At 42.2% G+C, this 27,161-nt stretch overlaps 1 protein-coding gene across 2 annotated transcripts in view; it reads left to right on the forward strand.

The window, feature by feature from the left end:
• ERBB4 (erb-b2 receptor tyrosine kinase 4) overlaps positions 1-27,161 on the forward strand; it is a 1,781,744-nt gene that overhangs the window by 1,679,420 nt on the left and 75,163 nt on the right. For both annotated transcript variants that reach the window (XM_033945093.1, XM_033945094.1), the window contains one exon: positions 6,165-6,335. In XM_033945093.1, coding sequence (XP_033800984.1) covers positions 6,165-6,335 — 171 coding nt within the window. The remainder of the gene's footprint in view (positions 1-6,164; positions 6,336-27,161) is intronic.

The raw sequence follows: 27,161 nt of genomic DNA on the forward strand, positions 1-27,161 counted from the left end.
TCCACAACCACCAAGAGCCCACAGACCCGATCCTGCCAGGAGCGTGAACTCCTCCCCCTGCAGTCCATTGGAGAGATCAATCTGCCTGCTTTTAAATATCAGCAGCAGTGGAGATCAACTGCTTTTACATCTAAGCAGCAATGAGACCAGCCACAACCACCGAGAGCACTCAGACCCGATCCTACCAAGAGTGTGAACTCTTCCCCCCCTGCAATCCGCTAAGAAGATCGACTGTCGGCTCCGGGCGGCTTTCCCGCAGAGGAGAGAATCCTGCATTCACCGTGGACCTCATCTGGGGCAGCCTCCTTGGAGCGGCTGGGACACGGGCAGTGTGTCTGGGAGGGAATGCATGGATGGGAGAACATCGCAGGGGAGGGGACATAGGCATCCTGGGACTGTCGGCCAGAAGAAGCCCTTTCTGGATACGTCAATCGCTCCTCCTAAACTTACTTGCTCCACTTCATCACTGACGCTGACCCATTCTGCTTCTATTCCTTTCTCTCCTCTCTTCTACCTTCCAAAGTATTTAGATCAATGCTGTCTTTTTAAAATGTTTATTTTATTTTTATTTTTCCTCTAACTCTACTTTTCACTTCACTATTACCCTCCAGGTACTTTAGTTAGATTGTGAGCCTTCGGGACAGTAAGGGAATTTTCCAAGTACCGTACCTTTCTTATTTCTAATCTTAATGTATATTTTCTGTAAACCGCTTAGAACCTAACGGATGTAGCGGTATATAAGAAATAAATTACATTACATTACATTACATTACATTACATTACATGACTTAAAGTTATGTGTGTAATGCTAAGCTCAGTGGTGCTCTATAACATGTGCACAGCTGCCATCTTGCAGCTTATAAGGGCTTCCTGCAGGATGTGCTAAGTCATCCCACAGTAATTTTACAATGTGTAAGCGCAAACCACACACTAAAAAATCATTACAAGTTTTCCACAGAAGGGGCATGTTTGAGGGCAGAGAGTGGGCATTTCTATGCCAATAAATAGCTACACTACCGTGCACTAACTGATTAGTAAAGGATTAGCATGTGAGCAATTACCACCTACAAAATGGGTATCAGTAAGTGATCATGTACTATTTTTAGTTAATGACCACATGTTAACTGCATCATTAGTGCATGGACACTAATTTGGAATGTGGGAAATTGGCCATTTTCCAGCTGTGCTAGAAATGGCCTTAGTGCACAGGAAAGACTAAGACAGTGGTGTATCAAAGGTGGGGCCATAAGAGGGTGCTCCAAGTGAGGGCCATTGTCATGGTCCAACTGGGAACTTCTTCTGGCAACGGCAGTCTTTATACATGCAGATGTGCAGGATGCAGAGATTTCAAGGGGACATGCTGTGGGCCCAAATATTACACATTTAGTTCCATTTTAAAATGGGCTTTATTCCTTGACTTTTGTGCCTCCTGCACATAAACATGCTTGATTTAATCTGCACTTATAAGACGGGCTTAATTTGTAGCCATAAAGGAAGAGAAACTGTGGAGCCAGGAAAGGAGGCGGATGAAGCAGGAGCAATGTGAGAAGAAGGGCTAGATTTAAAAAAGCAGAGGGGCCTATGCAGAAAGCTACTGTGGACCTAACCACAGTTATTAAGGGTTGTACGCACCAAGCAATGCAAAGAGGGAATGCACATAGGGTTACCAGATGTCCAGAAAAACCCAGACATATCCTCTTTTGAGGGGACTGTCCGGGCTCCCGGACAGGCTTTTTAAAAAAATGGCATTGGTCCGGGTTTTGGAATTCCCCGATGAACTGCGGTCACATATGAAGGACCTCTGAGCATGAGCGGAGGACGTCACACACATCCATACATGCTCCAGGCCCACCAGACATGACTGGAGCTCGTCACAGAAGAGAGGTGGCTGGCTGGGGGCAGGACTGGGGTGGAACTGGGTGGGGCTAGAGATGAAACTGGGTGGGGATGGGACAGAACAGGGTGGGGATGGAGGCAGAAGTGGGTGAAGTTATGTGGCTGAGGTTTTCCTTTTTAAAATATGGTAACCCTAAATACACGGCCACACATTGCATTAAAATGAACGCTAATGCCCTCATTTTGGGCCTGGAGAAACCGCTTGCGTGCTCTGTTGCTGATGGAACGGAGGGCGGCCAGTCACAGTCTTTGATGAAAGAGGCAGTTTCTCCAAATTTGAGATCCCTATATTCTATCTTTAGCCCCGAGAATCCGGAGTGACATTTTGAACTCCTTCTAACTTTGCTCCAAGCCAGTGCTTTGGTGATCAGTTGGTGCGGGAGGGGGAGGGGGGTCCAGGGTGCATGAGGGGACCATTTGTTTATTTATTTCCTTTCAATTTAATCCCTATGCCCCCCTTTTTTTAAGTCTTTTTCTTTTCTTTTACCCTGTGGGTTTTGGGAGAATGTGGAGATTGGGGTTTCATGCCTTGGTAGTGGGCTATCAGAGTCCAAGTGTACTGCTTTGTGGTATATGCTTTGCATTCGGATCGGAGGAGATGGTGGGGGTGGAGGTGGAGGTGGAGGGTTGGGGTGTTGGAGCTGTATCGTTGTATTCTGGTTGTCTTTGGTTGTATTCTATGGTTGATTGTATATGTAGGCTGGATTTCATTTTTGAAAATACAAACTGATTATACAAAAAAAAAAAAAAAGAACGCTAATGAGGCCATTGAGAATTCCACAGCAATTCAGAGGTAAACAGGGGCTTCAGACTAGAGAATAACACGGGGATAAATGTGTCCCCGTCTCTGCAGGAATTCAATTTCTCCGTCCCGTTTTGTTGCTGTCCCTGTCTCTGCCCCTTTTCTGTAAGCTCAGACTTAACTGCACAAGCCACGAACACTTATGATTTTGAAGTGTTTGAGGCTTGTGCAGATGAAGCAGAGCTTGAAGGAATGGGGTGGGGGAAGGAAAAGAACTTGCTGGGATGGGACAGGAAAATGAGCTCCCGCGGGGACAGGGAAAAATTTGTCCTCGTGTCATTCTCTACTTTCGACGCACAGTTACTGTGAGAATTTTTTTGACAGGTCCAGGACTGCATACAAGGATTCACAAAGAGGATTTCATACCAATTTTTCAGATTTAAATGTCAGTTTGTTTCCTTTTGCAACCTGAAGGAAACTCCTCTAGGTTCAAAGGCAGGCAGGAGGTTACTCACATATTCACTTGTCTGAACAAAGCTGAAAGTGAAAGCACACATTGGTGCCTGTTCTGCATCTAAATCTGAACCTTGCAAAAATTTCCTGCACATAATTTTTTTGAGGTTCATATTTAGTAGAGTTATCAGATGTTCGGATTAACCCGAACATACCTTCTCTTTAGATGACTGTCCAGGTGCCCGGACAAATTTTGAAAACCTATCTGTCCTGGTTTTGGAAGGCCCCAGCTCTGCCAGAGCTGTGTCTGGCGGCCTCCGAGCATGCCCGGATATGATGCAATGACATCACACACATGTGTGCATTAATGTGATGTCATTGCATCACATCCGCACATGCTCCGAGGCCCTCCAGATGCAGCTCCGAGCGCAGGGATGGAGAGGAGATGAGGTTTGTATGGGGGCAAGGTTAGGGTGGAACAGGATTAGGGCCACATGTCCTCTGTTTTACCTATACCAGTGGTCTCAAACTCAAACCCTTTGCAGGGCCACATTTTGGATTTGTAGGTACTAGGAAGGCCTCAGAAAAAATAGTTAATGTCTTATTAAAGAAATGACAATTTTGCATGAGGTAAAACTCTTTATAATTTATAAATCTTTCCTTTTGGCTAAGTCTTAATAATAATATTGTAATTTTTTAGCTAAAGAGACATGTGATCAAGAAACTTTTTTATTTTACTTTTGTGATTATGATAAACATACAGAGGGCCTCAAAATAGTAACTGGCGTGCCGCATGTGGCCCCCGGGCCGTGAGTTTGAGACCACTGATGTATACAGATATGGAAGTGAGATCAGCAGAGTATGAGGAAGAAGATGATCACTTGTTACAATTAAAAGTTTATTGTGGGTTCTCTGAGGAAGCCGGTCTGGCAAAATGCATCAAAACCCGATACTGCTTGCTTTTGAAGATCATTTCAGCAACCTCAGCTAAGTACCCAGTAAAGGGATTTGAGAAAGTTTATAGTTTTCAAACAGTAATGATATGGTATTTCTAAAGACTGTTTGCTGTGCAATGATAGACTAAGGAAGCTGCATTAAGGGGCTTGACAACGGTTCTGAGCACATCTCAGTCATCAAGAGATTAGTGAAAAAAAAATGCCAATATATGCTGGCACTTCCATCTTCTTTTGGACATTTGCACAGGAACCTGCGCTTACTGTGAAATCTTTCTGTGTATATGTCCAGCTTGCTTTCTCCTATTAGCCTCAAGTTTCTGTGCCTAATATTAGAATACATTTAGCTTTCTTCTTGACATGGTATCATGCTTGGAGTAAAAGTCAGGTGTTCAGACATTTGCATGTGACTCTACCATGAGTCTTTCTGTATCAGCTCCTGAGTGACCGTTCTGTTCCAGTCATACCTCCTCCGTTCATCTTTCCTGCAATATTACTAAATGAGAAGGATTGAAACGGGACATCTGTGTTAGTCTGATGTCTGAAAGAAGTGGTAGAACTGTATGTATGTAGTATCAGTATGTGGAAAGGTACCTCTAGGGCAGTGGTCTCAAACTCAAACCCTTTTCCTTTTGGCTAAGTCTTAATAATAATATTATAATTTATAGCTAAAGAGATATATGATCAAGAAATTGTTTTATTTTACTTTTGTGATTATGATAAAAATATTGAGGGCCTCAAAATAGTACCTGGTGGGCCGCATGTGGCCCCCGGGCCGCGGGTTTGAGACCACTGCTCTAGGGGGTCAATTTGTCAGCTATGGGATCATTCAACTTATTACCAGGGTCAGGCACCACCATTGGTGCCACATGATGGCAACAGGGCAGATGCAATTGGAGCTTGAGTAACTGAGCTATAGTTCTTACTCTTGCGGCATTCAAAGAAACCCTTATACCAAACTACGGTAAAAAGTGGCCTTAGCACATGCTTACGCAGGTCATTCCTGTATGCTAAGGCCTTTTTTCCACTTTTCAAATTCATGGATATACACTAATTTACCCATTAGCATGTGGCCATTAAAGCAGGAGCCCCTATGACCACCTATTTTGTAGGCAGTAAGGTCTAATACGCTAACTATGTGCAAATCAGCTAGAATGTGGTGAAGAACACGCCTACTCTCAGCCCAGACCTGATCTAGTGTTAAAAAAAAAATAAAGGCTCCTTGGTGATTTCCCTGCGGCAAATGCACCAAAGCCTATTCAATTCCTTTGGGCTTCAGTGCATATGCTGCTGGAAAATCACTACTGTAGGTTTATATAAGAGGCTATATAGATAGATATACAGTAGATATATTTAGCACCTGGGAAGGGCACATCAATGCCAATATTACCGTGGGATGCCTGAGCGTGACCTGCAGAAAGGCATTTTAATGTGTGGATATTACTTACCACAGCCTAGTAAAAGGACCTCAATGCCTTTTATGTGCAAAATTCCTCATTAATGAGTTGCCAGTTCATTAATATGGAAATCAGATGAATTTTTGTATCAAAAGTCCCTTATATCTTTTTTGTAGGTTCTAGATCTCCTTTTTTCAAGATAAAATTAAAATATGAAATTCGCTATAAAAATGTATCAGACCTTATCAAAAGCTAACTAGAAATTAATTTTGTAAGAGAGAAGAAAATTTATTTGCAGGAAATCTGAGGGCTGCTTTTACTAAGGTGCGCTAGTGTTTTTAGCGCACGCAGGAAATTATCGCGTGCTATACTGCACGCTACACTTCTAGAACTAACATCAGCTCAATGCTGGCGTTAAGGTCTAGCACGCATGGTAATTCAGCGTGTGCTATTCCGCACGTTAAAGCCCTAACGCACCTTAGTAAAAGGAGCCCTGAGTGTCCAAATATTGTGCGACTACTTTTTCAGTCAATATATTCCTAGAAAGGGTCAAAATAAATTATGATATCATGCTTCCCTATATTGAATAAATTTAAGATGACATGGTTAGTATGATGTAAAATGTATTCCATTAACAGTCCAACTCACATTTTTTTCTTTGTCTGTGGCAGCAAAAAGTTTAGTGCTTTTTATGTTCTGTTTTGCCATCTATGACTTATGCAGGGCGATGATCGCATGAAGTTACCCAGTCCAAATGACAGCAAGTTTTTCCAGAATCTGCTTGATGAGGAGGACTTGCAAGATATGATGGATGCTGAGGAATACCTCGTCCCTCAAGCTTTCAGTATGCCTCCTCCCATCTTCACCTCCAGAGCAAGAATTGACTCAAACAGGGTAAGCATAGCTGAAAATATATAAAATAATATTTACTGATTCTCAGAGGCATGGGGGAATAGAGGTGATTTTGTTGAGTGCTGCCAGCATCTGTATCTTGGGCTGAGTTGAAGGCCTCTTCATATATAACTTAGACAAGTTGTTCTTAAACCTGTCCTGGCGGGGGACCCCAGTCAGTCAGGTTTTCAAGATATCCCTAATGAATATGCACGAGGCAAATTTGCATGTCTGTCACCTCTATTATATGCAAATCTGCTTCATGCATATTCATTAGGGATATCCTGAAAACCCGACTAACTGGGGGTCCCCCATGACAGGTTTAAGAACCACTGACTTAGAGCAATATTTCTCAGTTAATCCAAAGCCAGACTGTAAGTGGTAAGCTTGTCCGGCTTTTGGTGGTAAAGAATATGCTTCTGTGGTTAAATGATACAGGAAAAGAGAGCTTAAAAATGAAAGTAGAGTGACCATGTATGATCTTTAACAATTAAACTAACTTAATTGGTGAAGGGTAGGCCTATTTCTTTTATTTCAGATGAGTAAGATTTGAGGAGAAATGGAAGCTGGAGGCAGCACATAGGACAGATTCGTAATTTTTTTGCAGGATGAGAGATTGCTGAGGGATTACAGTATACGCTCACTGCTGAACCTGATATGGAAGTGAACTCCCATCGCCTGATATTCAAACTGATTTAAGTAGGCAGGAGAGGATTGTACCTGTTTAAATTGCTTGTGGCTGCCTAATCCCCGATATTTACCATCACTAAACTAAGCATTGCGCTGAATATCAACTCTGACCGCCCATGTTAAAAGTGGGCAGGTCAGGGGCAGTATAGGAAATGGTATTAGGGAGAAGCAGTGCCAAAACTGGTATAGCTAAATGACCAAATTGAACCGCATAAATAACTCTGGTCGATTAACTATGTGGGCCCTGGCACTGAATATCGACCAGAACCCACATTATAAAAAATTCCAAATATCCTTCTGATCCCTTCTCCCTTCCTTCTGACAAGGTCCATAGGTACCCTCTCAGAACTTCCTGTCCCTCAAGACAGGCTCATGTTACATGGTACTTCAGCATTACTACTACAAGGCTTTCTCTAGAGGTCACGGCAGCCATTTATGAGGGCAACTATTAAGAGCAGAAGTGAGTGGGCTTCACTCCTGTCCCTATTGTCCCACTGGAACATGAGGGATGTTAGGGGTACCTATCCTAAGTGGTATGACTGGGGGTGCGTACCTGTAGGGAGGTTTGTGAAAGGCAGCTATGGACCACATTGGAGGTGTCATTCACTAAAAACTTGAGACTAGTATCAATTTGTAAAAATGTAACACGTCTTAGAGAATTGACAACTTATTCAATGAAAAAAAAAAACCCTAAAATGCAGAAGCTTCTTTTGGATTTAAATAAATACAGCGGGGTTATTTCAGGAAATTTCAGGATGTGTGGAAGCCATTAACAAGATATTGTACGGATTAGTTGAGCTTGTTTCCCTTAAATTTATCAGTTTAATAGTGAAGGGGGGGATATTTTATTATTACATTTTCTATAAGATAATGGAATATATGGTAGGGAGGGATGGGAAGGGGGGAGGGATAAGAGTTTATGTAATGTACCAATGATAGGTTTTAAGTGATGTATTTATTGTTAATGTGATTGAACATATATAACACTTGTTGTAATTTTGAAAATGAATAAAGAATTATAAAAATATATATATATATTGTTAACCGAGTCGAGCCCTCCTGTTGGGATGAATCGGTATTAAAAAAATCAAAAATTAGATTAGATTACAAAAAATGTAAAACTGTTTTTTTTCCTATTGCGGTAGATAAATTATTGAACATCCCTCATAGCAACTGAGGGCTGCTTTTACTAAGGTGCGCTAGCGTTTTTAGCACGCGCTAAAGATTAGCGCGTGCTTACCCCACACTACATGAAAAATACTAACTCAAGTTCTATGGAGGCATTAGCGTGTAGCACATGCAGCAATGTAGCGCACGCTAAGCGCGTGCTAAAACCACTAGTGCACCTTAGTAAAAGGAGCCCTGAATCTTTGGGAAGATTGTACCAAAACAGAAAATGGTTTACCTTTCAGTAAGTATACTAAGAGGGAAAGAGACCTCAGAAACTCAAGCTAAGAATTTCTGTGGCTTATAGTCATAGAGCCAATAGAGTTCCTTTATCATTCATTGGTCTCAGAAAATCCTCTGTTTTTCAGTATTATACAGAAATAATGTGCAAACATTATATAATACTAACTTAACTTGAAAATGCTGTGATGCCAATTAAAAAACATCATCCAAAGTGCTTCAGGAAATGAATGGTAGTCCATCCAACATGGCCCGTTTCACCCAAAGCTGGTGGGCTTCATCAGGAACATTTTTTTCTTTCAATTGCTGATTCATTCTACTAAATTTAATTAATCTAAACATGAATTAAAACCATTTTTAGATAAGTACTTACTTTAAAAGTTATTTACAGTAAAATTAGACTACCTCTGTTGAAACATTCTCCGACTTATTAATCTTAAAGATATATAACATCAGATTGTTCCTTCAGACTAGAGATTAATGTACCAAAGCTATATGCTACCTTTGACAAAAATAACTTAAAAAATCTTCCCATATTGAACTTAATTCTTTGCCTCTCCTACACCTTTTATTTAAATCTTTAAAATTAATCTTTAAAAATATTTTTATTGTTGTGACATCAAAACTACATTAATCGTATTTGTTTTGTATTTGCTTTCAATTTGAGTTCCAGAAGAACACGGCTGCTCTGTTACAAATTATCATCTGTAATGTAATGTAATGTAATTTATTTCTTATATACCGCTACATCCGTTAGGTTCTAAGCGGTTTACAGAAAATATACATTAAGATTAGAAATAAGAAAGGTACTTGAAAAATTCCCTTACTGTCCCGAAGGCTCACAATCTAACTAAAGTACCTGGAGGGTAATAGAGAAGTGAAAAGTAGAGTTAGAGGAAAAATAAAAATAAAATAAACATTTTAACAAGACAGCATTGATCTAAATACTTTGGAAGGTAGAAGAGAGGAGAGAAAGGAATAGAAGCAGAAGGGGGAGCCGTTGAACAGTAGAATTCTGGAGAAATTTAAATGATAGAAATAGAACAAAACAAAGACAAAAGGCAAAACAATAGATAAGATTAAAGATAAATCATAAGCTGGAAAGAAAAATAAAATAAAACTTTGTCTTCAATCCACGGTTTCAGCGTCAGTGATGAAGTGGAGCAAGTAAGTTTAGGAGGAGCGATTGACGTTTCCAGAAAGGGCTTCTTCAGGGAAGAGACTTGGCCGACAGTCCCAGGATGCCTATGTCTCCTCCCCTGCGATGTTCTCCCATCTGTGTGGAGTATATGATAATTTGTGACAATTGTTAAGCCCAAACCATAGCACTGGACATCAAAGGTTCTTGTGTAGGTCAATAATCAAAAAGCAGGTATATGTTCTGCGTCATACCAGTGATATCATCTGTATAGCACTACAGAGGTCATTCTATAATGTGGACACCAGCATTTACTGCTACTATTTATTATTTCTATTGTGCTACCAGTTGCACACCACACAGTACATTAAACATGTAAGAGACATTTCCTGCTCAAAAGCGTTTAATATCTAAATTATGACAGGAGACAGGGTGGCTCAATATAGGGTGCTAATGAAGGGACATACAAAGGGATAAAGAGGTAGAGAGGGTAGGAGTTACAGAGGGAACGAGAAACAGATGTGGAGGGGCATAATCGAAAGGAACGTCTAAGTCCGTTTTTGTCCAAGTCGCAAGTCGACCAAAGTAAAAAAATAGCTTAGGACACATTTTCGAAAAATACATCCACATTTTTTTCATTTTGAAAATCGTCCAACTATACGTCCTGCTGATCTAATCATCCAAGCCGCTAAATCGTCCATCTTTATACCACATTTTCGTCCAACTTTTCGTCCAAGTCAAAAACGCCTAAAACAAGCCCTGTTGGATGTGGGAGGGGTCTGCAAAGTGATGGACTGAACACCCAGACATGGCACCTAAATAGGGGGGTACCTCACAGAACTTCACAAAAAGGGTGCCATGTCTTCATCTTACTACAGCTCCCTTATAGGGCATGGTGAGCCCTCCAAACTACCTCCAGAATCCCCTAGACCCACTTATCTACCACCCCAATAGCCCTTATGGCTGCAGGAGTCACATATACTAGTAAAAAGGGTTTTGGGGCTATATAGGGGAGTACACATGTCCATCAATATCAATGCAGTGATTACAGGGGCTTATGGACATGGGTCCACCTCTCTATGGGTCCCTAACCCACCCCCAAGATGGTTTAAGACACCTCTGTGCAGCACCACTAGGCTTTTCTATGCCAGGCTGCCAGGTGATGGTGGTCTGGAGGCACAATATTCAAGTTGTGATTAATATTGTTATGGAGGTGGTGGGGTTGGTGATCACTGGGGTAGTCTGTGGCGGTCTGTATTATGTGTTTTCAGTGCTTATTTGGCTACTTTAGGTGGGTTTTTGTGACAGACCATGTTTTAAATGGTCTAAGTCACAACGTCCAAGTTCCGTCGATCCTGTGCTGTATAACTTTCAGTTATACATGCAATACGACTAAGTCTAAGCCAGCCCACATCCTGCCCAACTCCCACCCTCGACACTCCTCCTGAAATGCCCCATTTAGCTATGGTCATTCAGCGGTACTATGAAGGCCTAGGTCGTTTAGAAATACGTCCAAAACCCGTTTTTATTATCGGCACTTGGACGTATTTTTTTTTTTAGTTCAAATATTTTTTATTGATTTTAATATACAATGTACAATAAGTACAGAATGCTCTAGTAACTATGGCTGCGTGTTGTGTCGACATTCCTCTTCTATATATATAGACTTGGACGTATTTTGACAATATTCGTCCAAGTGCCGACTTAGGCCGGTTTTTGGATGTTTTTCTCTTTCAATTATGAGCCCCATAGTGTATTACAAGTTGGAAGTATTAGGGGACACAGCTTCGAAAACACAGTTTCGAAAAAGTAGGCTATGAGCCTGGATTTGAATACCACTAGAGAAGGAGCCTGGCATACTGATTCACTTGCACTTAAACTACCTTGTACTTAAACTACCGTATAGTCTTTGTATTGTCCAAATGTACTCCACTGTGAATGTTTCCTTATAGGCCATTCTGAGCTACTGGGAGGACAGGATAAATAAATTCAGGCAGGTTGTTCTAGGCTTACGGTACAGCAATGCAGAAAGGGCTAAGTTGGGAATTGACAGTAGAGGAGAAGGGTACAGCCAATAGAGACTTACACAAAGAATGGAGTTCCCCAGGGAGAGGTAGGGAGAGGTAAGAGAGGAGAGGTAAGAGAGGAGAGATATTGAGGAACCGCAGAGTGGGTACACTTGTAGGTCAGTAGGAGGAATTTGAACTGTATATGGAAGTGAACAGAGAGCCAATGAAGCGACATGAGGAAAGGGGTAACATAAGCATAACAACCTTAGCAGCAGAATTTTGAACAGATTGAAGGGGGAGACATGGGTTAATGGGAGACCAGCGAGATACATATTGCAGTAATCCAGGTGAGAGGTGACGAGTGCTTGGATAATGGTCTTGGCAGCATGCTCAGAAAGAAAACTCTGTGTTTAAGTGAGGTTGCTTTGAAAGAAGTGGCAAATTTTGGTAGTTTGTTGGATCTGCGAAGAGAAGGACAGAGTCCAAGATGACCTCAAGGTTGTGAGTCGACAAAACAGGGAGGATGAGAGCATTATCCACTGAAATAGAGAACGTAGGGGGAGGAGAGGCAGGTTTAGGAGGAAAGATAAAGAGTTCTGTTTTGGCCATGTTTAACTGTAGATTGCAGCGAGACATCCATATAGTAATGTCAGACAGGCAGGCTGATACTCTGGCTTGGATGTAGAGAAATAGATTTGTGAGTCATCGGCATAGAGATGGTACCGGAAACTGTGTGAGGAGATTAGAGCACCAAGGGAAGAAGTGTAGATGGAAAAAAGGAGAGATCCCAGGACAGAGCCCTGAGGTATACCAACCGATAGTAGAATGGCATCGGAGGAAGTTCCTCCAGAACACACGGTAAAAGTGGAATGGGAAAGGTAAGAAGAAAACCATGAGATAACAGAGCCCTGAAATCCAAGCGAGGACAATGTGTCAAGGAATAGGTGGTGATCTACACTGTCAAATGCTTGAAATAGATCAAGGAGGATGAGGACAGTATAGTGGCCTTTGGATTTGTCCAGGATCAGGTCATTAGAGACTCTAGCAAGGGCTGTTTCTGTAGAATTGAGAGGGTAAAAGCCCGATTGAAGGGGGTCAAGAATAGCTTGAGATGAAAGAAAATCAAGACAATGGCACGTTCAAGTAGCTTGGATAAGATGGGGAGAAGTGAGATGGGATGATAATTGGAGTGGCAGTTAGGGTCCAACAAGGGTTTTTTGAGAAGCAATATAACTACAGTGTGTTTGAAGGCATCAGGTATAGTTGCAGTAGAGAGGGATATGTTGATGATTCAACAGATAACAGGGATGACAATAGGTAAGATGGTGACCAGTAGATGGGAGGGGGGTGGGATCAGAGGAACAGGTGGTGAGTTTAGAGGAAGAGAAAAAATGTGCAGTTTCCTCCTTTGTAATTTCATAGAAGGACGAAATGATGACACGGGTCGGTGGAGGGTCGGCAGGTTGATCAGGAAGAAGGGAGAGGCAGAAGCGATTCGGTCAAGAACTCAAGGTTAATCTTGTTAACCTTATCATAGAAGTACTCAGCCATGATCTGAGGAGAAAGTGAAGGAGGAGTCAGAAATGAGGGAAATTTGAGTAAAGAGTTAAGTGCGGCAAAAAGACAGCGAAAGTTGGAGCCAAAAGAATCAGTCAAGCGGACGTAGTAGTCTTGTTTCCCAAGGTATCAAATGCATGCGTAAGTAACCAAAACACTGGCATATAAGTGCTATGTTTTCACATCTGGCTGCACACCTTTCTGTAGCTATGTGCATATATTTGGCACGTGGTTTTCAGGTAGATGTGATCCACATTGATGAAACTTATAGGATACTAAAGTTATATGTGTATCTCTGGAATCTAGATACAAACATTTACACCAACTCTTTGGCTACTTACCATTACTATAGCACTAATATGGCTGGTGTATGTCATCACATCTACCACATACACACAAATATATAACCATTATGATAGTATTTTATAAAGAATAGTAGGTTCAGTACCTATTTTCCTCTCCTTGTTAACAAGTAATGATCCTGGAGCTACTTGTTCAATCATGGAAAATTCAATTTGTTTCATACATTTGTAGGTCCTTAACTTTCCAAAACACTCTGTACTGTCTTTGGTTGGCATTTTAAAAGAAATATATGGAAGCAGTTCTTCATATTTTTAGAGAAGCTTTGCTTCCTTTCTCCAAAGCATATTATGTTCCTGGGAAGACACAATTTTTTTTTTTATATTCTTTATTCATTTTCAAAATTACATTAAGTGTAAAATATATTCATTCACAGTAACAACAAATATATCACTTATAAACAATCATTGGTACATTATATAAATTTTATCCCTTCCCCTTTCCCATCCCTCCCATCCATATCTTCCATTATTATATAATATATGTAATAAGAAAAATACCCCCTCCCTATATCCTGAACTGATAATTAAAAGGGAAATAATTTTACTTAATCCTTACAATATTTTGTTAATGGTTTTCACACATCCTGAAATTTCTTAAAGTATCCCCTCTGTAAAGCAATAAATCTTTCCATTTTATAGATATGGCATAAAGAATTCCACCAAAAGTTATAATTTAATCTCTTCCAATCCTTCCAATTATATGTAATTTGCTGAATGGCAACCCCAGTCATTATTAGTAATAATTTATTGTTGTTAGCAGAAATCTGACTTTTTGCTCTCATTTCCATACCAAATATCACAGTATCATAAGATAATGCCACTGGGTTATCTAATAAATTATTAATTTGGTCCCAAATTATGCACAAGTAGAAGTTGTTCCTCTAGCTGCTGGAGATCTTTTTGAGGATAGTTTGGCCCTTCTGATTCTAAACTATTTGGCTGTGCTACTTTTATAGTTGTTTTTGTTCTTGTAAAAGATTGGGATCATATATAGACATTGGGTTGGTTGTTTTTTTTGTGCTTTTTTGCCATTGATCTGTTTTGTTTGTAGGTTACTAAGTTTAAATGTTTCCTGATTTAAAGTCACACAGGAAAGTTGGAAAACGTTTTTAGTTTTGAGCCAACAGGTACCTTTTGGGTATATTTCAACTAAGTTTTCTAAATATGTGGTGATTGTTTTTTATAATCCTGAACAGTTTATATTTTTGTTTGATGCAAAGAAGTTAGAGTTAACTCTGATGTCTCATACCTTGGGTTGGCTTGGGGGTGATGGGGTCATTAGATATGACTTGAATACGACTTAAATCCTCTCTTTAGAATAAGTTGTGATTTTCTCCCAATCCCACACCCATCCCCAATAAAATATCTGACTTCAGGGTTTTCTTCTTGGTTTCTCTCAATTTTGTGGACTATGTAGCACTGTTAATTTCCTTTTTGATTTTTTTCTTTTCTTTGTGTATTGATCCTTTGATATGTTTTTCATGATCAAGTACTTGTTTCAATTTAAAAGTCAATCAAAATGTATTCACCCTCTTGTCTATATAGTATACTAGTCTAATTGGCACAGAGCATATCTTGAATGTCAGCAATAACTTACAACTGCTTACAAGCTCATATAAATGAATGCACATATTTTATACAGCTACATGAATAGATTAAGGTATTTTATCTTGCAAACTCCATCCAAACTCTGCTCTGGCAAGGTAGATGTCATGTTGTTATGGTGTATATTTTATGCCTTTACACACATATATGGTCACATATGCACAGGAATGACTTTATAAAATTATCTCCAAAATGAGATTCAAGTAGGCAGCTCAGAGTTTAATCTCCTTACCCTGTTATTTCGTCTAATTGCTTTTTACAAGCTATTTTTGGAGAAGGCCCTAAAACGCATGGGGAAAGTTAGGAGCTGTTTATCTGAGCGTCCAAATTCCCCAACTGCAAAACAGCCCTTAATAATAGCATTCACAACTTCTCCATTAGAGAAAGCATCCTCAGTTATGGAACTGCTGGCAAAGGAAACCTTGGTTGATCAGCTGTTGCTAGAATATTCGTTGAGCCCTGATGCATCGAGCCCCCCTCCCCCCCCCCCTTCCAGCTCTCAGTTGAATGAGTGCACAGGATGCTAAGTGTCCCCCCCCTCCCCCTGGTGTACCTTTTGAATTGTTCACCAGCACAAGCAGCATCTTCCAACCATTGCTCGCATTGGCGTCAGCTCCCTTTTGATGTCACATCCTGGTCCCGCAACTAGGAAGTGATGTCATAAGGGAGCTGACACCATCGCAAGCAGCAAGTAGAAGATGCTGTTCAAGCCAGAGAACATTTAAAGAGGTATGCGGAAGGGGGGAGGAGGAGAGGTGCTGGTGCTAGCACCCCCCACAAAGACAGCTTTTGGGGCAGTCCGTGCCCCCCCCTTACTATGACACTGACTAAGTCCATTTCCTAGCACCCTTTAGAAGACATACTCCTTAGTGTCCGCAGAGAGGAAGAGAGGTGCCGGTGCCAGGACTCCCCCCCCTGCGAAGATGATGCCTGGGGCAGTCTGCCCCCCTACTACAATACCTACTAAGGGCTAGATTCACTAAGCAAACCGATCGTGTACCGATTCACTAACCTCTGTCCCGATCATCCTCCAATCAAATCCGCGCATGCAAATGAGGGGGATCGGCATTGAAATATAGACAGGCAGCGATTCACAAAACAAATCTTGAAAACCAACTGGACTGACTGATTAATAAAAGAAGCAACTGCTGGGGACCAGTTGCTAACTGCTTTCCAACTGCCTCTTGCTCTCTCGGCCTGGATTCTCCTGTCTGCTCTCCTGCCCCAACTTTCCTCTAGCCGCCCTGCTCCCCTCTCCTGCTCGACTCTACTTTTCTGCCCCAAATCTCGTCTCGCCGCCCTACTCCCCTCTCCTGCCCCGAATCTCCTGCCCTGAATCACGAGCCCATGGGTTAAAACCACGGGCTCGTGAAGAAAAGTAAAACCAAAAAGTTAAAAAAAAAGTTGCTGCTCTTTAAGCAGTCGCAGACCATCTACAGATGGTTTGTGCATCCGGTTTAGTTGGTTGTGGGCGTGATTCCGTTCGCCCTCATTTGCATGAGGGCGATTGGTGAATCAGCCCCCCGGACATTGTTCAGAGCAGATCCGATCCATGCCCTTAGTGAATCTAGGCCTAAGTCCATTTCTTAGCATCCTTTAGAACAGTGTTTTTCAACCTTTTTTGGGCAAAGGCACACTTGTTTCATGAAAAAAATCATGAGGCACACCACCATTAGAAAATGTTAAAAAATTTAACTCTGTGCCTATATTGACTATATATAAAGTAATTCTCTTGAATAGGAATCAAATAAACACAAAGAAAGTATTTTATAATTACTTTATTATGAAATATTAAGTAAACAGAATAGTGAAAAATTATAAAATACTTTATTCAGTGCGAAACCTGGGCCTGTTTGGCTGAACACAAAGCTGATATTCTGGCTGGAATCGAAGAAAGACACACACGTAGCTCTTCGTCAACAGCCGTTCCCTTCACCGCCCCGTCACCGTCACCGCCATCCCTTTCACCGCCCCGTCACCGCCACTGCCATCCCATTCACCGCCCCGTCACCGTCCCCGCTGCATCCATATAAGCCTTAGTACTGTAATATTTAGCTTATTCCTTTCTTATAAATCAAAGTTCCTGCTGCTGAACTAGAGAAAGAGATGTTCAGCTGGCAGGGCTTTGTTTATAAATTTTTATCAACACAACTAATATACTATTTTATCCTAAAGCAAAAAATAAATAAATAAATATAATTTTTTTTTCTACCTTTGTTGTCTGGTTTCTGCTTTCCACATCTTCTCATTCAATTCCTTCCATCCACTGTGTGTCTTCTCTCTACGTCTTCCATTTGCTGTTACTGTGCCTCTCCCTTCACCCCCCCCCCCAATTGGTCTAGCACCCATCTTCTTCCCTCCGCTCCCCCATAGTCTGGCATCTGTCTACTTCCTACTCTGTCTTCCACATTTCCCTTCGGGGTCTGTTCCTCTCCACCCTCCTTCAATGTCTGTCCTATTCCTTTCCACCACCACCTTTCCCTCCCTCCTTTACCATCTGTTCCTTTCTACTACCCTTCAGCTCCTCTCATGTGGCTTATCTATCTACCTTCCTCCCTCTTATTTTCATGGCCCGTTTCAATGTAATTTGTGCAAGCCACTGGAGCCTGCGAGCTCAGTCCCTGTCCCATCCCCACAAACCATCTCGCTTCTGTGCTCCTATTTTCTCCATTTCTAATATCTCCCCTATGTATCTGTCATTGCCCCCCCCTGTGTCCATATACCATCCCCATGGCATGTCCCCTTTATGTCTCTGTCCCTATGCCCCATGCCCTATGCCACATAATTTCCCCTCTTTCTGTTACCTTCCTGTGTCCAGATTTCCCCTATCTTCCTCTTCCATACCAGTGCGTCTCTTCTTTTCAACCCCATCTAGCTTTTTTCCCTCTTTCTTCCCCCCCCCCCCCCTGCTTCTAGCATCTGGCTCACCTGCCTGTCCTTCCCTTTCTTTCCTGTTGTGGGTTTTTCTTTCCGTCTTCATCCCCTTGGCCCAGAATCCTTTTCCCTTTCACTCCCTCCTTCCAATTTGAGCTGGGAACATGAGCGATCGCACGGTCCCCGCAGCCACCACTCACCTGCCCAATCGATCCTACTGTTTAGCCAGCTCTCTCCCTTCGCCTCACCTTAGTTTGTAGGTTTTGTTTTTCGGCAACATGCACGCTTTCCCAAAGAGCCGCGCACGCGCGGCTGCTCAGTGTTCAATCTTCTGCTCTGCTGCAACTTCCTGTTTCCGGTTGCGTCAGAGCAGAAGATCGAAACTGAACAGCAGCAGGGACCGGGGGAGTCTCATGGGAGCGCGTGCGGGACCCGGCCTGAGGCCTAATCAGTGTCTGCACCGTACGGCACACTAGGCAACATCTCGCGGCACACTAGTGTGCCGCGGAACAGCGGTTGAAAAACACTGCTTTAGAAGACATACTCCTTAGTGTCTTCCGTTGAAAGGCACAGTTATTTTCACTTGCCAAGTGCTTAGTATCATTTAAATAAAGAGGTAGACCTGTGAATTTAGAAGAGACACTGGAGAATGACAGAAAAAGGGAACTCACAGATGTGCTTTAGCTGTTTGAGTGATTCTGATTGTTTTATTCTACTCATCTGAATGTGCTTATGTGCTGTTTCTCTTGTAAACATTCTTGACAGCAGATTCCAAGCTCTGCTTCCAGCCAGCAAAGAACCTCATCAAAATGCCTGAATTTTTGTTGTTGTTGATGTTGTTAAAATATAGCTGACAGATTGAAATCACAATTACTGGTTTCTCAGTCCCTCACATAATAAAGAGTTGGTAGATTAGCATCAAGTTTCTATTCAGAGTTCAGCAAACATTTGTGCCCCTATATCTTTCTTTGTGCTGCATTTTGCATTCTAGCTTGTCTTAGTGATTATCCCTCTATGCTCCCTCTCTGCCAGCACTTTGGAGGCATGGGTGTTATTGAGCTCTCAGGCTTGATCGTGCTTTGAGAGCCTCAGAATATCCCTTGATTACTTTATGAAACAGAATGGGGAAGAGAGCTATAAAGGGGCTTTGCTCATCAACTTTCTTTTGTGCTTTTCTGTAGTCTAACATAGCCTAATCATAAATCTCACTCTTTTTTTTTTTAATTTTCCTATCAGGAAAATATTATCCACTCTAATATGCAGATTTTTTTTTAGGATGACAGTAATAAAAGATAATTATGATTCTTAAGTACCATGAAGAATGAAAAACAGATGGAAAATCAAGGTTTACATATAAAGCAAAAATATTAAGTGAGTTATTATAAGATATCTTAGAATCACCAAAGAACCCATGTAATTTAGTAAATTTCTAGAAAGAGCAGATATTTACATTAGTCAGCCTGTAATCAAGTAGCATAATGCTGCTTCAAGACCTTTCTGAGAAGTCATGAAAGAACTGCTAATATGGATTAAAAGGCCACAATGTAAAGATGGGGAGGGGGTCACATGACTCAGTCCCAGATGGACATCTGAGTGTTCTTCTGCTATCGTTTGTGTATGTATCATTATACCAGCAGTGGTGCCTCTTCTAGAGAGAAATATTTGGGTGCCAACAGAGGAGCATGCTATCTATAGAGAATGGCAAGCTAAAATGACATTTCTGCACATCATACTCCTCTTTCCCCCTACTTTTAAAGTAGTAATACAAGGGCTTTCTATTTACCCAGTAAAACCACCATTATAATTCATAGCATATTTCAACAAATTCTGTGTAGGAGTGAAGTCTGGATTCTCTACAGCTGGGGTAGGGAACTCCGGGCCTCGAGAGCCGTATTCCAGTCGGGTTTTCAGGATTTCCCCCATTGAAAGCAGTGCATGCAAATAGATCTCAAGCATATTCATTGGGGAAAACCCGACTGGAATATGGCTCTCGAGGACCGGAGTTCCCTACCCCTGCTCTACAGGATTGGTCAGAATCTCAGTATGAATCCTAAAGTTCCAGTTCTGTTTCACAAACTCCATATCTCCAACAATGGGGCTTTTCCCCTTACAAATCACCTTTGTGAATATCACCTTGGGAATATCACACACTCCTCTTACTACCAGACACTTTGGTTTCTGTTTGTTTGGTGACTCTGCATTAGTCCTGAGCATTTTTTATCCTAGGTAACAAGTGCCAGCTAAGGTATCAATTGCCCAGAGCCTGCATCCAAACAGCCGCAGACATTTTGTGAAATAATACTAAACCCTGCAAAAATACATTCAAAACCTATATAGAAAAAAACGTACCATACCATAATAGCTTTAACCCACCTCATATGAGAAGACGGTGTTATGAATATTACATTCATAGGTGGTTAGCGACTCAACATTTTGGGGAGGCTAAGGTACGATGGAGCTAAGGCAAGGCTATGGCAGGGTAGATTGGACTGTGATGGGTAAAGTTAAAATCCTGAGAGTGGGGAGGTACCAGGCAGCCTCGGTTGTAAAAGGACAGTAATGACATTTCTGAATACAGCAGGGAAGAACCCATTTCCTGGTGTCTCTGGTGCAGATGCACCAGCTGTCTCTTCCTAGTATATCTGTTACTGATGGTAATATGCACACTGAATACACACCAGAGAATCATGTGTTTTTCAATAGGAGGATGGGGCAATGCATGGAAAAACAAAAGCCTATATTGTAATTATGGGCTGCATCTTACTGTGGCAGGAAAAGAATCCTTGCTGAGAAATTCAGGCATTATATTTCTAGGCATTTAAACTAGAAGGTGGGAGTGGCATATGGATGTAGATCACTTCTGGTGGCCACCCCCCAGCAAAAGATAAAATGTCACAGTAGTAAAGATAGCAATGTACCGTATATGCTCAAATATAAGCCAGGATTTTGGGGCCAAAAAAATGGCCCCAAAATGGGAGTCTCGGCTTATATTCGGGCCATTGTCTACCCACCCCCTCCAGGACTTATTGCAGACCTCCATAGGGCCTGCCACAAGACCCAGTGGTTCAGAGGGATCCCCCTATCTCCCATCCCGACCAAATCCAACCCTCCCCCCCCACCACCACTTCCCCGCACACACTCCGACTCCTTGGTGACCTTGCGGTTGACAGGACAGGAGAAATCCCTTCTGCCTCTTGTACCAGTCAAAATTGACAACCACACCTTCCTCCCACCTCCCCCATTTACTTTTTAGGTCCCTGATAGCCAGCTAGTGCATGGAGCAGGAGAGATCTTTCTGCTTTCCTGCTCCGTTCGAGGCCGCTGGCTGTCCCACCCACTGCAGGGCCACCGAGGAGTCGGGAGTGCACGGGGACATGGGGAGTAGGTAGGGTTTTGGGGGAATTTGGCTTGGACAGGAGATGGGGGATCCCTCATTTCATGACCCACCTCTGGACCACCGGGTCCTGCAGCAGGCCCAGTGGAGGCCTGCAAGGCATCGGGAGGGAGGTAGATGGTACAAGGGAGGGAGGGGGGACAGGGTGCAGAGCCTGGCAGAGTATGAGTAGGGATGGGAGCAGGAAAGGAAGGGGGCTGGGTGCAGAGCCTGGCAGGAGAGGGAGTGAGGGAGAGGGTGCTAGGTGCAGATCCTGGCAGGACACTTGAATATTAAGCCACCATCTTATATTCGAGTCAACCATTTTTCATCATTTTTGGGGTGGAAAATGGGGGTCTCGCCTTATATTCAGATCAACTTATGTTTGATTATATATGGTAAACCCTGGGCAAGTCACTCAATCCTCCATTGCCCCGCTAATTTCCTCCTCTCTCCCTCCTTGATCCTCTCATGTTCTATGTATTTCCCCTTCTCTTTGTTAGTCTCCTTGAGCCTATATAGGTATTGTGCAACACACAAATAACAGATTAGATTAGATACATTAGATAGATTGTGAGCTCACCGGAACAGATAGGGAAAATGCTTGAATACCTGATTGTAAACCACTTAGATAACCTTGATAGGCAGTATATAAATACCTAAAATAAACAATCTTAGCCATTCACTTCTTGGAAATGAGACTAACCAAAAATCTATGCAAGAAATGAGATTGCCACTGAAAGGTAGCTGGAAAGCAATGACCATAAATGTTCACAGTCTAGCAACAAAGTTCGTGATCTACAGGCCCTGATGGTAGAAGCAGATTTAGATATTGTTGCTATCACAGAGACATAGTTCAGTGATTCCCATGCATGGGTTGCTAACATACCAGACTATAATCGTAGGAATGGCCCAAAAGGTGGAGGAGTAACTCTATGTGAAGAATAATATTCAAGCGATCGAAATGCAGGTGCCTGGGGAAAGGAAGACATGATATGGATAGCTATGAAAAGAGAAGGTGGAACTTCTATCTATGTGGGTTTTGCAGATATCTAGAAGTCAGGAAAGAAAGAGAAGGTGCTGCTGCTGAGTGATTTCAACCTTCCAAATGTGGATTAGAAAGTTCCTTCTGCAGAAGCAGAAAGAAGCAGAGAAATTGTGGATGGCTTTCAAAGTGCTCTGCTCAGGCAAATGATGACGGAACCCTTGAGGAAAGAAGCGTTGCTGGATCTGGTGTTCACAAATAGGGAAAGTGTCTCTAGAGTCCAAGTTGGTGCCCACCTGGGCCAGTAGTAATAATCAAACAGTTTGGTTTGAGATAACCGCTAAATTGGAGGGCGGAATTCAAATGTGTGAACTTTAGTAAAATGGTAGAGTATGTGAAAAAGAGTTGATAGGATGGGAGGATATAAGAGAAGTGGAAAAACTTTGGTCTAAGCTGAAAGGAGCAATACAATTAGCTTACTGACCTTTAGTTGAGGACAATAAATAAAACCAAGAGGAAAATGAAAAACGATATAGTTTTCCAAAGAAATGGCAGATAAAATAAAGGCAAAAGAGTCGGCATTTGTGAAATACAAAAAAAGCTCATGAAAGGAACACAGAAAGGCATACTGGATGAAATTGAAAGAAGCCAAGCGAGAGATATGTCTAGCATAAGCACAAGTGGAAGAGCAATTGGTTAGAAATGTAAAAAAAGGGTAGCAATTTTTTTTTTTTTCAGGTATACTGTATTAGTGAAAGGAGGAAAGCAAAAACTGGAATTGTGAGACTGAAGGAACCTATGAACCGCTATGTGGAGACTGATGAGGCAAAAGCAAACTTTCTAAACAAATAATTCTGCTCTGTGTTCATGGAAGAAAATCTTGGAGAAGGACCGTGATTGGTGGCAAAGTTACAGTACACATGAGAATGAAGTAGAAACTGCACCGCTTATGAAAAAAAAGTGTTTATGAACAATTTGAAAAATTGAAGATGGACAAAGCCATGGGACTGGGCAGGATCCATCCCAGAATATTGAGGGAGCTCAGAGAGGTTCTGGTGGGTCCTCTTAAAGATTTGTTCAATAACTCCTTGGAGAAAGGAGATTGGATTGGATTGGAAAATAGCAGATGTGGTCCCTCTTCACAAAAGAGATGAATCGGGAAACTACAGTCTGGTATGCTTCACTCAGTTATTGGAAAAATAATGGAAGCGTTGCTGAAGGAAAGGATAGTGAACATCCTAGAATTAAATGGGTTTCAAGATCTGAGGCACCATGGCTTTACTAACAGTAAATTGTGCCAAATGAATCTGATTGAATTCTTTGACTGGGCAACCAGAGAACTGGATTGAGGATGTGTGCTACATGTAGTTTACTTAGATTTCAGCAAAGCCTTTGATACAGCTCCACATAGGAGGCTCTTGAACAAACTTGACAGGCAGAATTTAGGATCCAAAGTAGTGAACTGGATTAGAAACTGGTTGATGGACAGATGCCAGAGGGTAGTGTTTAATGGAATTCACTCGGAGGAAGGCAAGGTGAGTAGTGGAGTGCCTCAAGGATCAGTGTTGGGGCCGATTTTGTTCAATGTGTTTGTTAGCAACATCGCTAAAGGTTAGAAGGTAAGGTTTGCCTTTTTTGGCAGATGATACCAAGATTTATAACAGAGTAGACACCCCGGAGGACATGGAAAACATAAAAAAAGGATCTGCAAAAGTTAGAAGAATGGTCTGATATTTGGCAACTACAATTCCATGCAAAGAAGTGCAGAGCGATGCGCTTGGGGAGTAGAAATCTGAGGGAGCCATATATGCTGGGAGGTGAGAGGCTGATATGCAGAGAGGGACCTTAGGGTGATAGTGTCTGAGGATCTGAAAGTGACAATATAATGGCTGTAGCCAGAAGGATGCTGGGTTGTATAGAGAGACTGTGCTAGATTGCCCAATACCAGCTTTAGTTTGATTATACCATTCATTTCCTAAATAGAGATCCTCTTTGTTCATCTCACATTTTTCTGAATTCTGCCCCCATTTTCATCTCTACCACCTCCCTCGGGAAGGCATTCTAGACATCCACCATCCTGTCCATGAAAAAGAATTTCCTAACATTACTCCTAAGTTGGTCACCCTTAAGCCTCAATTCATGCCCTCTAGTTTTACCATTTTCCTTTCTCTGGAAAAGATTTGTTTCTATATTAATCCATTTTAAGTATTTAAATGCTAGTATCATATCTCCCCTGTCCCTCCTTAGGACCCCTTTTACAAAGCTGTGATAGCAATTCTCCCACTGTAAATGCACTGAAGCCCATAGGAACTAAATGGTCCTCATATTCTCTTCCATCCAGCATGTCCTGCTCTCTCTTTCCACTTCTATCAAGTGTCTCCCTTCTCTCTCCCTTTCCATCCATACCTTCTCCCTCACTCTCTTCCTTCTATATATCTCATCTATCCCTCTTCTATTAGTGTCTCCCCCTTGCTCCTTTCTTTAATTATATCCACTCTCATTCTTCCCTTTTCATCTAGTGTCTCCCCCCCTCTCTCCTTTCCAAATATTTCTCTCTTCCATTCTGTCCAGTGTCTCTCTCTCTCCCCTTCTTTACATCTCCTTATGTTCCCCTTCCATCCAGCATCTCCCCTTTTGCTCCCCTTCAAAAATTTTCCCTCTCTCACCCCTTCAATCCAGTGTCAACCTCTCTCCCTTCTGTACTACTCTCTCTCCCCTTCCATTCAGATTCTTCCTTTCTCTCTCTTCCTTCCATACTCCTCTCTTGCCCCCTTCCATCCAACATCTTCCCTCTCACTTCTTTCTTCAAGCATGTCCCCTCTCATTCTCCCCCCTCTCATTCTCCTTCCATCCAGTCTCCCATTCTCTTTTTCCTTCATCCATGTAATATTTCTACATTCTCTCTTTTCCATTCAGTGTTTTCCTCTCTTCATCCTTTCCTCTCTTTTCCTCAGGGGAGATATGATACAGATGTTTAAATACTTGAGAGATATTAATATAGAACCAAATATTTTCCAGAGAAGAAAAAATGGCAAAACTAGAGGGCATAATTTGAGGTTGTAGGGAGGAAGACTCAGGAGCAATGTTAGGAAATTTTTTTTCACGGAGAGGGTGGTAGATGCCTGGAATGCCCTCCTGAGGGAAGTGGTGGAGAGGAAAACAGTTATGGAATTCAAAAAAGCATGGGATAAACATAGCGGATCTCTAATTAGAAAACAAAGACTGTAAATATGTGATGATTTGGTGTAGGATTAGGCTGGGGAAGGCATCAATGGGAACTCCACTAACTTGCAACATAAGGATGTTATTGGCCAGACTGTAGGGTAGATATCCTGCAAACAGGATGGTTGGATAGGCTGGAGTGAGCTTGGACGGCAACTTCAGCATTTGGAACCTAGGACAATACCAGGCAGACTTTACAGTCGATGTCCCAGAAATATCAAAGAAGAGACAAGTTAATTTAATCATGTATTTTTATGAGTATAACTAATGGGCAGACTGGATGTACCATTCAAGTCTTTATCTACCGTCATTTACTATCTTGCTCCCCCTCTTTATCCCCTTCTAGATAACATCTTCCCTCGCTCCCATTTCCATCCTGCTTGTATCCTCTCCCCCACCCCATTCCAATCAATCTCCAGGCTTGGGAGGCTTGCACCTGAATTTCCTCCTGCAAGCTATGTTATCCTATTGCAGTTTTCGGAATTTAATTAAGACCACTTTGTTTGATAAGTTTATTACTTAGTGAGTTTTATTATTGAAATTCTATTTTACAAATATTTGCATTTTTTTACTGTATTATTGAATTTCGCTGATTGTCTAGCTCTTTTTAGTATAAACTGCCTAGAACTTTTGGTTATGGCGGTATAAAAGAATAAAATTATTATTATTATTATTATGGCTTAAAGCTTAAGAGCCAAGCTGCTTGTGCGGACAGGACCAGAGCAGCAGAGGTAGTACAGTAATATTTGTAGTAGATTTTGGTATTCTTCAAATGCCAGTGCCCATGCCCCCACACTCACTTGGAATGGGACGATTCATTGCGGCCAGTTCATCGTGGGATGTTTCATTGAAGCTGCATTGAATGGCCATGCTGAATCATCCCATTCGGTCCCGCTCTGGGAGAGGGAACGACAGCTGGACAGTGATGGAAGTCCGGCGACCCAAAGCTGAGGGGTTGCAGCATCCAGGATCCCATAAGCCCCAATCACTGGGAGGGATACCAAGAAGGAAACTGTGTGTAACAACTTGCCCCGCCCACCACACTGTTGCAGGCAGGCATGCTGAAAGCGGTGACCAAGACTTGGAGCTCCAGAGTCTTTGGTGGGTGGGGTTGGCATTCCCAGTGCAGGTGTGGAGGGTGCACGGCACATATCATACTGGCCATGATGAATCATCTGAGACCCATACCCACAATGCTTCCTACTACATTACGGTGCTAGCCCTGGAAAAACTATTGTATTAAATGTTGCCAAAATATAGGTGCTGAACACAAATTCTTTAATAGCATCTGGGTGCCCAGATTCCATTATAGAATACTAGCGTAAGTTGGCATTTATGCACCAAACTTTAGATTTACCCACTTACATCATGTCAATGGTAGGCATCAGAGATCTCTGAGAATCTCGGAGAGAGCGAGAACCAGAAGGCATTGAGCATGCGCAGATGCTCAAGGCCCAGGCAAGAGGCCAGAACTTCTTGCACCGGCACCGGCACGTCCTGTGGGCTGGGTGCTGGTGCCAGATGGGGTAAGGCTGAATGCTGTTCGGGCGGGCGGTGCCGGTTCGCACGGGAGGGGGGGGGGCGTTCGCGAGCGGGGGGGAATGGAG

This window comes from Geotrypetes seraphini, chromosome 5, assembly GCF_902459505.1.
Source record: "Geotrypetes seraphini chromosome 5, aGeoSer1.1, whole genome shotgun sequence".
NCBI classification, from domain to species: Eukaryota; Metazoa; Chordata; class Amphibia; order Gymnophiona; family Dermophiidae; genus Geotrypetes; species Geotrypetes seraphini.